The sequence below is a fragment of the Epinephelus fuscoguttatus genome, linkage group LG12 (genome assembly GCF_011397635.1).
Source record: "Epinephelus fuscoguttatus linkage group LG12, E.fuscoguttatus.final_Chr_v1".
Lineage (NCBI taxonomy): Eukaryota > Metazoa > Chordata > Actinopteri > Perciformes > Serranidae > Epinephelus > Epinephelus fuscoguttatus.
In genome coordinates this window covers 82569-99622 of record NC_064763.1, presented here as the reverse complement: position 1 = coordinate 99622, position 17054 = coordinate 82569, and the positions used below count along the sequence as shown (strand labels likewise).

At 44.7% G+C, this 17054-nt stretch overlaps 1 protein-coding gene across 2 annotated transcripts in view; it reads right to left on the bottom strand.

Annotated features, from left to right (window-relative positions):
• Nucleotides 1-17054, bottom strand: part of acat1 (acetyl-CoA acetyltransferase 1) — a 47558-nt gene that overhangs the window by 1199 nt on the left and 29305 nt on the right. For both annotated transcript variants that reach the window (XM_049591562.1, XM_049591563.1), the window contains 4 exons: nt 6378-6528; nt 6201-6296; nt 5230-5343; nt 2514-2578 (listed from right to left, as the gene is read on the bottom strand). In XM_049591562.1, coding sequence (XP_049447519.1) covers nt 2514-2578; nt 5230-5343; nt 6201-6296; nt 6378-6528 — 426 coding nt within the window. The remainder of the gene's footprint in view (nt 1-2513; nt 2579-5229; nt 5344-6200; nt 6297-6377; nt 6529-17054) is intronic.

Here is a 17054-nt window from a genome sequence, read left to right as displayed (position 1 = left end):
CTCTTGGCATTCTCTCCATGAGCTTCAAGAGGTAGTCACCTGAAATGGTTTTCCAACAGTCTTGAAGGAGTTCCCAGAGGTGTTTAGCACTTGTTGGCCCCTTTGCCTTCACTCTGCGGTCCAGCTCACCCCAAACCATCTCGATTGGGTTCAGGTCCGGTGACTGTGGAGGCCAGGTCATCTGCCGCAGCACTCCATCACTCTCCTTCTTGGTCAAATAGCCCTTACACAGCCTGGAGGTGTGTTTGGGGTCATTGTCCTGTTGAAAAATAAATGATCGTCCAACTAAACGCAAACCGGATGGGATGGCATGCCGCTGCAGGATGCTGTGGTAGCCATGCTGGTTCAGTGTGCCTTCAATTTTGAATAAATCCCCAACAGTGTCACCAGCAAAATACCCCCACACCATCACACCTCCTCCTCCATGCTTCACAGTGGGAACCAGGCATGTGGAATCCATCCGTTCACCTTTTCTGCGTCTCACAAAGACACGGCAGTTGGAACCAAAGATCTCAAATTTGGACTCATCAGACCAAAGCACAGATTTCCACTGGTCTAATGTCCATTCCTTGTGTTTCTTGGCCCAAACAAATCTCTTCTGCTTGTTGCCTCTCCTTAGCAGTGGTTTCCTAGCAGCTATTTGACCATGAAGGCCTGATTCGCGCAGTCTCCTCTTAACAGTTGTTCTAGAGATGGGTCTGCTGCTAGAACTCTGTGTGGCATTCATCTGGTCTCTGATCTGAGCTGCTGTTAACTTGCGATTTCTGAGGCTGGTGACTCGGATGAACTTATCCTCAGAAGCAGAGGTGACTCTTGGTCTTCCTTTCCTGGGTCGGTCCTCATGTGTGCCGGTTTCGTTGTAGCGCTTGATGGTTTTTGCGACTCCACTTGGGGACACATTTAAAGTTTTTGCAATTTTCCAGACTGACTGACCTTCATTTCTTAAAGTAATGATGGCCACTCGTTTTTCTTTAGTTAGCTGATTGGTTCTTGCCATAATATGAATTTTAACAGTTGTCCAATAGGGCTGTCGGCTGTGTATTAACCTGACTTCTGCACAACACAACTGATGGTCCCAACCCCATTGATAAAGCAAGAAATTTCACTAATTAACCCTGATAAGGCACACCTGTGAAGTGGAAACCATTTCAGGTGACTACCTCTTGAAGCTCATGGAGAGAATGCCAAGAGTGTGCAAAGCAGTAATCAGAGCAAAGGGTGGCTATTTTGAAGAAACTAGAATATAAAACATGTTTTCAGTTATTTCACCTTTTTTTGTTAAGTACATAACTCCACACGTGTTCATTCATAGTTTTGATGCCTTCAGTGAGAATCTACAATGTAAATAGTCATGAAAATAAAGAAAACGCATTGAATGAGAAGGTGTGTCCAAACTTTTGGCCTGTACTGTATATATATATATACATATATATATATATGTATATATATATATGTATATATATATATATGTATATGTATATATATATATATATGTATATGTATATATATATATATATATGTATATATATATATATATATATATATATATATATATATATAGAAACACAAGGAATGGACATTAGACCAGTGGAAATCTGTGCTTTGGTCTGATGAGTCCAAATTTGAGATCTTTGGTTCCAACCGCCGTGTCTTTGTGAGGCAGAACAGGTGAACGGATGGATTCCACATGCCTGGTTCCCACTGTGAAGCATGGAGGAGGAGGTGTGATGGTGTGGGGGTGTTTTGCTGGTGACACTGTTGGGGATTTATTCAAAATTGAAGGCACACTGAACCAGCATGGCTACCACAGCATCCTGCAGCGACATGCCATCCCATCCGGTTTGCGTTTAGTTGGACGATCATTTATTTTTCAACAGGACAATGACCCCAAACACACCTCCAGGCTGTGTAAGGGCTATTTGACCAAGAAGGAGAGTGATGGAGTGCTGCGGCAGATGACCTGGCATCCACAGTCACCGGACCTGAACCCAATCGAGATGGTTTGGGGTGAGCTGGACTGCAGAGTGAAGGCAAAGGGGCCAACAAGTGCTAAACACCTCTGGGAACTCCTTCAAGACTGTTGGAAAACCATTTCAGGTGACTACCTCTTGAAGCTCATGGAGAGAATGCCAAGAGTGTGCAAAGCAGTAATCAGAGCAAAGGGTGGCTATTTTGAAGAAACTAGAATATAAAACATGTTTTCAGTTATTTCACCTTTTTTTGTTAAGTACATAACTCCACATGTGTTCATTCATAGTTTTGATGCCTTCAGTGAGAATCTACAATGTAAATAGTCATGAAAATAAAGAAAACGCATTGAATGAGAAGGTGTGTCCAAACTTTTGGCCTGTACTATATATATATATATATATATATATATATATATGTTTTACCTATCAACACGTGTGTGCTATGTGCGTTTCTTGTTATTTTTAACTCTTGGCATCTCAAGTGCTCAAGTGTGGGACCAGGACAGGACCAAAAACACCTCCTAATCACCTGCTCATACTCACCTTTGGTATAGCAAGCGCAGGAGCAATGGGGAAGTCAATGGGTGCAACGGCAGCATCAGCAAAAGCTATGGAGAAAATATATCAATCCTCCAATTAAAAAAAAAATCTATGAAAAATAAGATCATTTGTTTGTTTCCTGTTTTATTTTAACTTAAATACAAACAGGTGTTTGTAATTGATCAAATTTATTCAAAATGTAATCCACACAGAAAAAGGATACCTTACACTCTGTCCAAAGCTCACAGTTTGTTGAGAGACTGGTGTAGGATGAAAGGTTTTTTTTCCTCTAGTTTAACCTGAAGATGGCTTTTACCCCAACTTAGCCAACAAATATTCTACTGGTTTCTACAAGCAAGCCAAGATATATATATATATATATATATATATATATATATATATATATACATACATATCTCCGGAAAATTGCAAAAACTTTAAATGTGTCCCCAAGTGGAGCTGCAAAAACCATCAAGCGCTACAACGAAACTGGCACACATGAGGACCGACCCAGGAAAGGAAGACCAAGAGTCTATATATATATATATATATATATATATATATATATATATATAGGCCAAAAGTTTGGACACACCTTCTCATTCAATGCGTTTTCTTTATTTTCATGACTATTTACATTGTAGATTCTCACTGAAGGCATCAAAACTATGAATGAACACGTGGAATTATGTACTTAACAAAAAAAGGTGAAATAACTGAAAACATGTTTTATATTCTAGTTTCTTCAAAATAGCCACCCTTTGCTCTGATTACTGCTTTGCACACTCTTGGCATTCTCTCCATGAGCTTCAAGAGGTAGTCACCTGAAATGGTTTTCCAACAGTCTTGAAGGAGTTCCCAGAGGTGTTTAGCACTTGTTGGCCCCTTTGCCTTCACTCTGCGGTCCAGCTCACCCCAAACCATCTCGATTGGGTTCAGGTCCGGTGACTGTGGAGGCCAGGTCATCTGCCGCAGCACTCCATCACTCTCCTTCTTGGTCAAATAGCCCTTACACAGCCTGGAGGTGTGTTTGGGGTCATTGTCCTGTTGAAAAATAAATGATCGTCCAACTAAACGCAAACCGGATGGGATGGCATGTCGCTGCAGGATGCTGTGGTAGCCATGCTGGTTCAGTGTGTCTTCAATTTTGAATAAATCCCCAACAGTGTCACCAGCAAAACACCCCCACACCATCACACCTCCTCCTCCATGCTTCACAGTGGGAACCAGGCATGTGGAATCCATCCGTTCACCTTTTCTGTGTCTCACAAAGACACGGCGGTTGGAACCAAAGATCTCAAATTTGGACTCATCAGACCAAAGCACAGATTTCCACTGGTCTAATGTCCATTCCTTGTGTTTCTTGGCCCAAACAAATCTCTTCTGCTTGTTGCCTTTCCTTAGCAGTGGTTTCCTAGCAGCTATTTGACCATGAAGGCCTGATTTGCGCAGTCTTCTCTTAACAGTTGTTCTAGAGATGGGTCTGCTGCTAGAACTCTGTGTGGCATTCATCTGGTCTCTGATCTGAGCTGCTGTTAACTTGCGATTTCTGAGGCTGGTGACTCGGATGAACTTATCCTCAGAAGCAGAGGTGACTCTTGGTCTTCCTTTCCTGGGTCGGTCCTCATGTGTGCCAGTTTCGTTGTAGCGCTTGATGGTTTTTGCGACTCCACTTGGGGACACATTTAAAGTTTTTGGACCTTCATTTCTTAAAGTAATGATGGCCACTCGTTTTTCTTTAGTTAGCTGATTGGTTCTTGCCATAATATGAATTTTAACAGTTGTCCAATAGGGCTGTCGGCTGTGTATTAACCTGACTTCTGCACAACACAACTTATGGTCCCAACCCCATTGATAAAGCAAGAAATTCCACTAATTAACCCTGATAAGGCACACCTGTGAAGTGGAAACCATTTCAGGTGACTACCTCTTGAAGCTCATTGAGAGAATGCCAAGAGTGCGCAAAGCAGTAATCAGAGCAAAGGGTGGCTATTTTGAAGAAACTAGAATATAAAACATGTTTTCAGTTATTTCACCTTTTTTGTTAAGTACATAACTCCACATGTGTTCATTCATAGTTTTGATGCCTTCAGTGAGAATCTACAATGTAAATAGTCATGAAAATAAAGAAAACGCATTGAATGAGAAGGTGTGTCCAAACCTTTGGCCTGTACTGTACATACATATATACACACGCACACACATATTTTATATATATATATATATATATATATATATATATATATATACACACACACACACGTATATATATATATATATATATATATATATATATATATATATATATATACATATATATATATATATATATATATACACATATATATATATATACACATATATATATATATATATATATATATATATATATATAACTGTGACATTCAACACAGAGCGTATAGCGTAATGTCATGTGGTAACAAAGTACTTTGTAGTGGGAAGGGGTTATGTTAAGGATACCTTCAGTGTGTCACTGAGCAGGCTTTTAGGCCCACCCAAAAAATTCTGGACACAGAACAGATGAAAAAGCAGTCTGGTCTAACTTACAGTTCTACACAATTTATAGTCTTTGCACTTGTTTTCACAAGTATTTTCTAACATGCAGAATGTGTTCAGAAAGAAATCACTGATTTTACTTTACCCAGACTTTAAGCTTTGTACACACAGCTTAGTGTGTGTGTGTTTGTGGAAAGCTTACAGACAATTCTGGCCAGTGGAGTGATGCTGAGTCTCTTTGCGGCCTCTGCTGTCATTAAAACGAGAGCAGCTGCTCCATCGTTCAGTGTGCTGGCATTGGCTGCTGTCACCGTACCTATAAAGTAAGTGACAATAACACCAAAATGTACATTCAATTCTTCTACCAAGCATTCTGATTACTATTATTATTTTAGCAACTTATCCAGTTACTTTAGCCTACAACAGGATGGTCTTATGGTTGAAATTGTTAAGGATATGTGTGAAAATGGTCATGTAATAACATTAAGTTAATGAACAGCAGAACAGCAGTGATGTTGATTGGTTTTCAAAATAGTGAGACCCTGGGATCTACAGCTGGTCATTTGAGTGAGTCACTTTCTGACACATCTTCCCCCTGTCAGCACGGAAGATCTATACAATTACCACAGTTTCAAGGTAGACACCCAAGTTTAGTGTCACCAATTCAATATCTGACCAGAACATTATGATGACACAGTGAAGCTGACAAATCACCTTTGGGATGTAAAATGTCATCACTTAACTGTTTTATCATATTAAGTATCCCTTGGACCCATCAATAGTGAGGTTATTGCGTCCTTCCATTTCAGGTTTTAATACATCAGGGATGAAAGACATGTGCCTAGCAACATCACTGGAACAGTGCACCTTGACTAGGAAGCATAATAGTATAATGAGTTGTTACAGTGTGGAAGGTAAACTAGTAGCAGAAAAAATAAAAATGCAAATAAGTTATAAATAACCACATCCTTATATGCATTGTATTTGAAAGGAGCAGATTATTATTATTATTATTTATTTTATTTTTTTTGCATATGGTGGAAACAGCATTAATGTCCATGACTGTTCCGTAGAGTACAAATCTGTTTTGTTAGACAAGTCTGGTTCAGTGTTATTCACCTTCTCAGGTGATGAAATAATCAATAAATGAATGTAATCGCACTGTATCATTACCATTCTCTTTTTGGAACACTGCTTTCAGTTTGGGAACTTTGCTGAAGTCAACCCGCCTCCACTCCTCATCCTCGGACACGACCGCATCAGGTTTGCCTACAAAACAACGACATCAGATAACCAGTACTGTTTCAAGTAAACAACCAGCACCACTGGCTTCCGACCAACTTGCTGTACCTTTCTGGGGAATGCTAACTGGTACGATCTCCTTTGCGAGCACGCCAGACTCATATGCTGCTTTGCTGCGGCTGTATGAACCAATTGCGTAGGTGTCCTGCTCCTCTCTGGTGATGTTGCTGTTCTTGGCCGTGTTTTCTGCACAGTTGCCCTTTAAAAGACAGGAAGAAAAAAGCAAAAGAAAATAGATCATTTATGAAACTGACAAAATCACAAATTTAATGTAAGTGATGAAAAATGACAAGAAGAATTTTACAGTTTTTTTTTTTTTTTTCAACAAATGCTCTTTAAACATGAAATTACAGATTTCTCAAAAGCACATTTGTGTCACACACATTTCTGTAGCAGCTTAGTGCTAATGCATTGTTAGCATACACACATTATCAATTTACCTCTCACCTTGTACACTAATTTCCCGTGTCACAATATAGAAGCAAATGCAAAAATATAAGTAGGACAAACCCATTATTTTTTAGTTTTTGAAAAATTGTGAAGAAATTTCAGACTTATAAACAATTCTTCCCAATCATCTAATTCAGTTAACATTAACATTATATAAAACTGGCTTCACCCTTCTGGAAATTTTACACTTTTCTTTGTTTAGGTTAAAATGCTATTAACCCCATCAAACCAGCTGTTCCCAGCAGCCTTCTGGTGGAAGTCCGCTCGCTGGACACGAAATGGATTACATCCGACAACGGAGATCCACTCACTGAGGAGTAAGGGACTGTTGCGTCCTTGTGTTCACTGAGACATGGATGAATGGTAACATATAAGACACTGGTGTTGAGCTAAGGAGGCTAACGCTACATAGAGCAGACAGGGAGGCAACATCATCTGGTAAGCTCCGTGGTGCTGTGCTGTGATGTGAAGAGGATCTCCCAGTTCTGCTCTCAGGATGTGGAGTTTTTACTGAAATGTCGACCCTTTTCATCTGAATATTGCTCTATATGTTCTTTCTTATATGTTGCACAAATTGTTTTTAAATGTTTTGTTTCTTTTCTCTTGGGGTATAAGAAATGCCAGTTTGTTTTTTAGTGCTGCGCATAAAAATGACAAAGAAGTTCAGTTCAGTTCATAATGTTAAATATGACAACACAGCATCCAGTTGCTAATGGCTAACGTTAGCCTACTGTAGCGTAGCCTCTGAAACATTAACGTTATCTTCCTTGTGTGTTTCCACTTACTAGTAATGTTAACGCTACTATCTAACGTTAGCACTGTAACCTTATTCTAAAACCCATCAGTCATCACTGACTCCGATTGAGTTTTAAAACTCCGGGGTTGCATTTGTAATGTTACATTCACCCTCCTCTTCCGTGTATCTAACGTTACCATGCCAACGCCTACGTCTATCATAGATGTAATGAGGATGTAATGAGCACTTTTGTTTTGGTATGGGGACCAAGATCGCTTTCTTCATCGCTCCCCAACAAGATGGGCGAGCTGTCGGTAGTGATGGCTGAATGAAGTCTCTAATCATTTTCTTTATTTTCTGAGCCCACTGGATGGCGCTTTTTGTTCAACAAAAGGTTTAAAACACACCAGATTTCCATTCTTTTAGCCTCTCTCTTTAAACCAAGAGCAACCATCTAGTGGGTTAGGAAAATAAATAAAATGCTTCATGAGGCTTCATTCCGCCATCACTAGCTGTCGGCGCTGACTCGCCATCAGAGGGAGTACCGGCAGAGCAGTGTGCTGGTCTTTACAGAGACATGGCTGAACGTGGAAGTACCAGATACGATTGCTGCGCTGGACGGATTCCAGCTCATCAGGCACGACAGGAAAGCGGACAGCGGTAAGTGGAAAGGAGGAGGGCTGGCTGTGTTTGTGAATGATAGATGGTGTAACTCTGGGCACATCACTATCAAGGAACAGCATTGCTGCAGGGACGTTGAGCTGCTGGCTGTTGGCATGAGACCATATCTATCCAGGGAGTTTTCTCATGTCATAATAGTAGCAGTGTATGTACCCCCCTGTCTGCTAAAGCTGAGTCTGCTTGTGACATTCTCCACTCTGTTATGAGTGGGCTGCAAACACAGCACCCTCAGGCCCTCCTTCTGATCTCTGGGGACTTCAACCACGCCTTTCCTTCCACCACCCTGCCCACCTTCACCCAGTTTCCTGCCACACCAGAGACAATGAAACACTGGATTTATTTTATGCCAACACCAAAGAGGCATACCACTCATCCCCCCTGCTCCCCCTGGGAAAGGCTGATCATAACCTGGTTCATTTTCTGCCTGTCTACAACCTCTGGTGCAGAGGGAACCAGCAACCACCCGCACTGTGAAGAGGTGGTCTGAAAAGGCCGAGGAGGCCCTGAGGGACTGCTTCAAGACCACTGTGTGGGAGGTTCTCAGCGATTCCCATGGGGAGGACATTGACAGACTGACATGCATTACGGATTATATTGACTTCGGTGTGGAACACACCATACCCACCAGGACTGTACGCTGCTTCTCCAACACCAAACCCTGGATAACTCCAGATATAAAAGCTCTCCTGAAGGAGAAGCAGAGAGTTTTTAACTCTGGAACTAGGGAGGAGCTGAAGGCCATGCAGAAGGAGCTATGGAGAACATCAGGCAGGGAAAGGAAGGATATAAAAAGAAGATGGAGGAACAGCTGCAGCAGAGCGATGTCAGCGGAGTCTGAAGAAGTCTGAAAACCATCTCAGGACACAAACAACCGGACTCCCAGGCCAGAGGCGATCAGAAGTGGATGAATCTGTTCTTCAATAGATTTGATCAGTCTGCCCCTCCCCTGGCCCAAACATCACTGCCGCAAACCCCCACATCCTCACCTTCACCCCCCCCCACCTACACTCCTGGCACACTGCTGCAAATCCTCCCCCCACCCCCACTCCCCGGACATCTCACCACCCCTCACTCCTCCCCACACCTCATCACCTCCACCCCCCCAGCACACAGCCCTCCCTGCTCCAGTTTGCCCGTCACTACCTGTCAGATGAGAGATCAGCTGAGGAGGATAAAGACTAGGAAGGTTGCGGGTCCAGACGGCATCAGCTCAAGGCTCCTGATGTCCTGCGCAAACCAACTGTGCAGAATAGCTGAAACCATTTTCAACCTGAGCCTGAGGCTGGGCAAAGTACCACAGCTGTGGAAGACATCCTGTGTGGTACCTGTGCCCAAGACTACGCACCCCAAGGACTTCAGCAGCTTCAGACCGATGCCATTAACGTCCCACCTCATGAAGACTCTGGAGTGGCTGGTCCTGTCTCGTCTCCGCCCCACAGTAGGGCCTTCAATGGACTGTTGCAGTTTGCATACCAGCCTTACCTTGGGGTGGATGACGCCATCATCTTCCTCTTGCATGGAGCTCTTTCTCACCTGGAGACGCCCGGAAGCTCTGAAAGAATCATGTTCTTTGACTTCTCCAGCGCTTTCAACACCATACAGCCTGTGCTTCTGAGGGAAAAACTGGAGCACACGGGTGGCTAATCACCTCACATCCTGGACTACCTCACGGACTGGCCGCAGTATGTCAGGACCCAGGATTGTGTATCGGATTTGGTTGTCTGCAGTACGGGGGCCCTGCAGGGAACGGTGCTGGCACCGTTCCTCTTCACCCTCTACACTGCAGACTTTTCATACAGCACCCCCACCTGTCATCTGCAGAGGTTATCCGAGGACTCTGCCATAGTCGGCCTCATCACAGATGGGGACGACAGGGAGTACAGAGAACTGAACCAGGTCTTTGTGGACTGGTGCCTGAGAAACCACCTTCAGATCAACGCGGGTGTTACGACTGCGGCTGTATTGTGTAACATTTATATTTCTGTAACATTTATTGTATGTATATTGTATTTTTATGTGAGAGTAAGACCTCTTCTTTTTCTGAGGATCTGTGCCAGGTGCCGCCTCCAACTGCTTCTCTGAGTGGTGGCTTCTGGCTGGTCATGGCTGCTGCTGACTGGCTGTTGCGGGGGCTTAGCAATCTCTGTCAAAATCCGGGGGTCGTTTGACAGCAGCGTGCCTCCTCGTCCCGACGCCAAACCTGCCTGTGCCTTCGTAAAATTGTATCTTTTGTGTTTTCTGACTGGAGAGCGGTGAGCCTTAGCTGAACTGTTGAATTGTTGTTTGTATCCTGCCGCTACGAGCGGTGAGCTTTTTGTCTGTAGCCGATAACCGTTGCAGCGTTAAAAGCACTTAGCTGTCACTGGCACGTCACTTGTACATAACTGTATATAGCACGAAGCAGTAGGGGTGAGCTGCCATTTATTTTGAACTGTTTTCTCCTGTTTTTGTTTAGTTTAGGGAGTTAGGTTTAGTGATTGTATTTCTGTTTCTTTTTCTTTCATGTAAGTTAGTTATTTTGGGAAAGATAGTTTGTTTTATTTGTTGTTTTGGCTTGGGTTCACCCTGAGGACAAGCTTCCTTATTTGTAAATTGTACTTCTGTGCGGTGGTGAATAAACTCACCTTTTGTCGTGCATTACCTTGTTGTCGGCTCATTTTTATGTTCCCGACCCCTAGACGAGTGCGTAACATAAACTGGGGGCTCATCCGGCTCGTCTCTCCAGGTTGCTGGTGTGTGCCAGGCAGGTTGGTGGTTGGTGTTTTTTTTCTTTGTGTGGAGGTGTAGGATGTCCCAGGTTTTTCATATGGATGTGTTTATGCAGGGTCCATCTCTCGAAAAACTGGATCGGTGCACAAAGGCGGATTTGTTGTTGGTAGCAAATGTGTTTAACGTTTGTTCCTTTGCATGGACGCAAAGCTGAAATAAAGTCTTGCTTGTCAGAGCGGTTGGTGGAGAGGGGTGTTGTTCCCAAGCCGAAGCCAGAAGAGATTGATGTTGCTCCTGAGGGTTTAGGTGTGGTAGTGGGAAAGGAGTCTGTCAGTGCCACGGCAGCGAAAGACCGCGGCGGTGGGGTGGAGGCAGGGGCGGAGGCTCCTGCTTCCGTTCACCTCAGCATAGACCCGATGGCGCTTATCCAGGCTGGTGTTGATATGGCGGATCTTAAGGTGGCCCTCTGCCTGTGTGAGGTGGAGTCCCAAACTAAGAGCCTTGAGGTTGAGCTTATGCATCCCCGCATAAGGGCCATGGAGTTTGATAGAACGCCACATCCAGCTTCTTCCACTCCGGTGGCTGCGCATCCCCGAGTCATCATGCCCTCTGATCAGTTTGACGTGAGCAGACATATTGCCCTGGTACCACCCTTTAGGGGAAGTGAAGTCGATTCCTACTTTTAACGCCTTTGCTTCCACTTTGAGGTGGCCAAAAACTGTGTGGAATATGTTACTGTAGTGCAAATTGATTGGTAAAGCACAAGAGGTGTGCGCAAGCCTATCCACTGAAGAGACTGTGGAGGCCACTGTTTTGAGGGCTTACGAATTGGTTCCTGAAGCGTATCGCCAAAAATTTAGAGCATGTGAAAAAGCCGCCAACCAAACTTACGTTGAGTTTGCCCGTGAAAAGACTGCTCTGATGGATAAGTGGTGTGCGGCAAGCAAGGTGGAAACTTTGACTCAGCTCCGCGAGTTGTTTCTGCTGGAGGGGTTTAAATCATGTCTCCCAGAAAAAATAGCTGATGAATTTGTCCTGACTCACTGTGCTGTCTTTCCCTCTGGCCGCCGTGAACATGTTCCTAGTGCTGGTGCTGTTAAAACTCCAAAAGCACACCACGTCCTAACACCGTTTCTCCCAACACTCGTGAGTGTTTCTATTGTCATGAGGCGGGACATTTGATTGCTGCTTGCCCTGTTCTCCAGCAAAAACAGCATAACCAAAGCCCCAAGAAGCCAAAAAGTGTTGGTTTTGTCCAGTCTGTCGCTGCTCCTTATCCGGCTGATGCTGACGCTGATGAGGCATCTGTGCGTTATAAGCCGTTCATCACTAAGGGCACAGTCTCTCCCCCGGGAGATGAAAAAGTTCAGGTGCCTGTCACAATCCTGCGTGACACAGGAGTGATCAGTCCCTGTTGCTGCACGGTGTTTTGCCTTTTTCCAGTGGTTCTTTCTGTGAGTTGGATGCATTGGCGTGGGGGGTGGAAATGGTTCTGTTGTGAGCACCACTGCATGCTGTGTTCCTGAGCTGCCCCTTGTCACGGGTCCCGTAGTAATTGCACACGCACCTGTTTCCCCGTGTGCAGTGTGCACCTCCTCCTTGGAAATGATATGGCAGGAAAGAAAGTTTTTCCGACACCCGAAGTAGTTGATGATCCTGTGTGTGATTGTGGCCTGTCTGTGTCTCCTGCTGCTAACAGTCTGCCCTCTGTGTTCCCTGCCTGTGTTGTGACGAGTCAAAGTGATCTAATTTGATGATGTGTGTGATCTGTCTGATTCATTCCTGTGTCCGGATGACAAGCCTGGGGGCGCAGACTCACTTGCAGCAAAACCCGAAAAGAGTGTATCAGTGCCAGATAACCTGCTGCTCGCTGAGGCAGGGCTAACTTTTGATGTGGACCGAAGCATGTTTATTCAAGCACAGCACACTGACCCGAGTTTGCCCACATGTTTGACAGCTGCAGCTGCGCCAGCCTCTGACATTCCCTGTGTGTATGCTATTGTGAATGGCGTTTTGATGCGCAATTGGCATCCTCCTGCTGTTGGTAATTTGGGGTGGAACTCGTTTCAGCAGGTAGTTGTACCCCAGTGTTTCCGCTCTCAGGTGCTTAGCCTTGCCCATGACAATGTTGCTGGCCACTAAGGAATAAAAAAAAAACATACTACCGCAGTCTGTGCTATTTCTTTTGGCGAGGCCTGAAGCGAGATGTCACAAAGTTTTGCCGCTCCTGTCATGTGTGCCAGCTTAGTGGAAAACCCAATCAGATCATTCCTCCTGCTCCTCTACAGCCCATCCCTGTGCTGGGAGAGCCTTTTGAGCATCTCATTATTGATTGTGTGGGTCCACTTCCAAAAACAATGTCTGGCAATCAGTATCTGTTCACTTTAATGTGTGCCGGATTCTACTGGTTTTAGCCCTGCAGAGCTGGTGTTCGGCCACACGGTGCATAGCCCACTTCGTTTGCTGAAGTATTTGTCTGAAACCCCTAGCCCCACTTCTAATGTGCTAGATTATGTGAGCAAATTCAGAGAAAGGCTGCATGAGGCATGTGAAGTTGCATGCAGTGCATTAACTGCATCTCAGGGGGAGATGAAAAAGAACATTGACAAAAAGTCTGTGAAAAGAGATTTCCAGGTTGGCGATAAGGTGCTGGCCCTTTTGCCAATCCCCAGTTCTGCCCTCCAGGCCAAGTTTTGTGGCCCATATGTGGTTGAGAAAAAGTTGAGTGAAACTGATTATGTCCTGAATACTCCAGATCGTCGGCGAGAAACCAGAGTTTGCCATGTGAATATGTTAAAAGCATACTTTTCTCGTTGTGATGCCACTGCTTTCTCCTTGGCCACGCCTGCCGCTGGGACCGCCTCCTTTGTCATGCCCTCTGTTGTAGCCTCTGTCACATCTGCGTCGCCCTCTCTGTACACTCCTGAAAGTGATGGCCTACATGAAAACACATCTCCCTGTGCACGACTGCAAAATTCTGAGGCGTTGAAAGATTTGCCAGCCCAGTTGCAACATTTAAATCCTCCGGCTCGAGCAGATATTGTGCGTCTGATTAACATCTTTCCCATATTGTTTTCAGACAATCCATCCCGCACCACTGTCCTTTCACATGACATTGATGTTGACAGTCACCCACCCATTAAGCAACATGCTTACAGGGTTAATCCAACAAAACGCTCACTTATGAAAAAAGAAGTTGAATATCTGTTGGAGAATGATCTGGCTGTTCCCAGCTCCAGTGTGTGGAGTTCCCCTTGCCTGCTCTGTAATTGTAATTTCATTTTCTTTGTGTATTCGTTGTGTTTTCAAATACTTCAGAATGTCTAGACCTCTTAACCTCACACCTAGATACAAAATCCTGCAGGATACGCCAGGTGTGAAACACACCCTAAGGGGTCGGAGCCAATAGCTGCGGCAGACGAAAGAGTTTGAAAACAATGGGTAGGGGCACTGCTCCCTGCCGCAGACAGAAGGGTGTGAAACACACCGTAAGAGGCGTTCCTCAGGTATAAATGTTTAGGCTTTCCTATGTTCGGGGTCTTTCGTCATTCTGACCGCTCGTGTGATGACTGACCTTTTCTTTGCAAAGAAAATAAGTCTCTATTTCATTATTCACCAGCAGCAGAGAATTTCCACAACAACTCGTGCCCAAACCTGACAAAACACCTCGTTTTTGCAGTGACTTTCGAAAGGTAAATAATGCAACAAAAGCCGACTCATATCCCCTGCTCAGAATGGAAGACTGTGTGGACAGAGTTGGTGGAGCAACTTTTGTCACAAAACTTTGTTGAAATTTGTTGAAAGGTTATTGGCAAGTCCCGCTAACCCCCCGTGCTTCAGAAATCTCTGCTTTTGTCATCCCCGATAGTTTTTGCCAATACACCGCTATGCCCTTCTGACTCCGCAATGCACCTGCCACCTTCCAGTGGCTGATGCACCTCGTCGTGGCTGATGTGAGCAGTTGTGAGGTGTATCTTGATGATGTTGTGGCCTATTCAGACACGTGGTCTGAACACCTCAAGACACTGAGGAGATTTTTCAGAGGTTAAAGGAGGCCACCCTTACTCTGAATTTAGCCAAATGTGAGTTTGGTAGAGCCACGGTCACCTACCTTGGAAAACAGGTGGGACAAGGTGAGGTGCGTCCTGTTGGTGCCAAAATTCAGTCCATCCTGGAGTATCCAGCGCCCCAAACTAGGCGTGAGCTCTGCGGCTTCCTGGGGATGGCTGGATATTACCGCAGTTTCTGTCGTAACTTTTCTGATGTGGTTGCCCCTCTCACCAGTTTGACCAGCGTCAAGAAGCCCTTTGTCTGGTCAGCTGCTTGTCAACATGCTTTTGAGTTCTGTGAAGCCCTTCTCTGCAGCACCCCTGTTCTGGTGGCCCCGAACTTCTCCTGCCCATTCAAGCTGGAGGTGGATACGAGTGCCAGCGGAGTCGGTGCTGTGCTCATACAGGAGGACCATCAAGGTATCGATCACCCCATTTGCTATTTCTCAAAGAAATTCAATGCCTGTCAGGTGAATTACAGCACCATCAAGAAAGAGGCCCTTGCGCTGCTGCTGGCCCTCCAACACTTCGAGGTGTCCGTTGGTTCCAGCCCACTCCCTGTTACCGTATACACTGACCACAACCTGCTTGTGTTTGTGAGGCAAATGCAGAACTCCAACCAAAGGCTGATGCGCTGGTCATTGCTGGTACAGGACTTCTTATGTTACACGTCCCGACCCCTAGATGGGTGCGTAACAGCGGGGAAAACCAAAGAGCTAGTGGTGGATTTCCACAGGCGCAGACTCCTCCCCCCCAACACCGGTGAACATCCATTGAGATGGTGACCTGCGTGTTCATCTTAACAATAAACTGGACTGGACTGATCATACAACAGCACTATACAGGAAAGGACAAAGCAGACTCTACCTGCTCAGGCAGCTCAGGTCTTTTGGAGTGCAGGGGGCACTCCTGAAGACCTTCTTTCACACTGTGGTGGCATCAGCCATCTTCTACAGAGTGGTCTGCTGGGGCAGCAGTGTCTCAGTTGCAGATATGAAGAGAGTGGACAAGCTGATCAAGAAGGCCAGCTCTGTCCTGGGATGGACTCTGTGCAGGTGGTAGGAGAAAGGAGGATGACAACCAAGCTGTCATCTCTGAGGTCTAATGATTCCCATCCCCTGCAGGAGGAGATAAAAGCTCTGGAGAGCTCCTTCAGCTATAGTGTGATTCACCCAAAGTGTGTGAAGGAACGCTATCGCAGGTTCTTCCTGCCTGCTGCTGTCAGGCTACATAACCAGCACTGCTCACAATAAACTGCACCATGGACACTTTAGGGACACCATAATAAGCACAACTGTCCCCCTTGTTGTTGTCTATTTGCACATACAATTTTCCACTTTGCACTAAATATACTCACTTTAATCCATTGCTCACTTTTTATCCACTGCTTCTTCTTCTTCTTCTTATTATTATTATTAGGGCCCGAGTGACGACAAAGTCGTCCGCAGAGGACCCTATTGAAATCGCGCTGTTTATTATTATTATTATTATTATTATTATTATTAGGGCCCCAGTGACGACAAAGTTGTCCGCGGAGGAGCCTACTGAAATCCCGCTGTTTATTGTTAGGGCCAGAGAGACGACAAAGTTGTCCGTGGAGGACCCTACTGAAATCGCGCTGTTTATTATTATTATTATTAGGGCCTGAGCGATGACGAAGTCGCCCGCGGAGGACCCTATTGAAATCGCGCTGTTTATTATTATTATTATTATTATTATTATTATTATTATTGTTATTATTCTTTACCCGACTTTGCATCCCAATTTCGCCCCTTACCCGAATTTCAAAATGCTTCTAATTTTCCACAGTTGTCCGGCCACATTTGAAATTCAATATTTTTGGGCAGTTCCACATGGTCGGCGCGAAATGCCGAAATAGCGCCCCCTACAAACTTTTAAAAAACCCTCCCCGTTGGGGTTAGTTTGTCGTGGACAAACAAAATTTGATACACACGTATCATACCCAGACGCACAAAAAAGTCTCTTAACGTCATGGTAAAATCCCAACAGGAAGTTGGCCATTTTGTTTTGAATTTTTTCGTTACGGCGATTTCCACAACTTAAATTTGAACGAACTCCTCCTAGGAATTTCGTCTGATC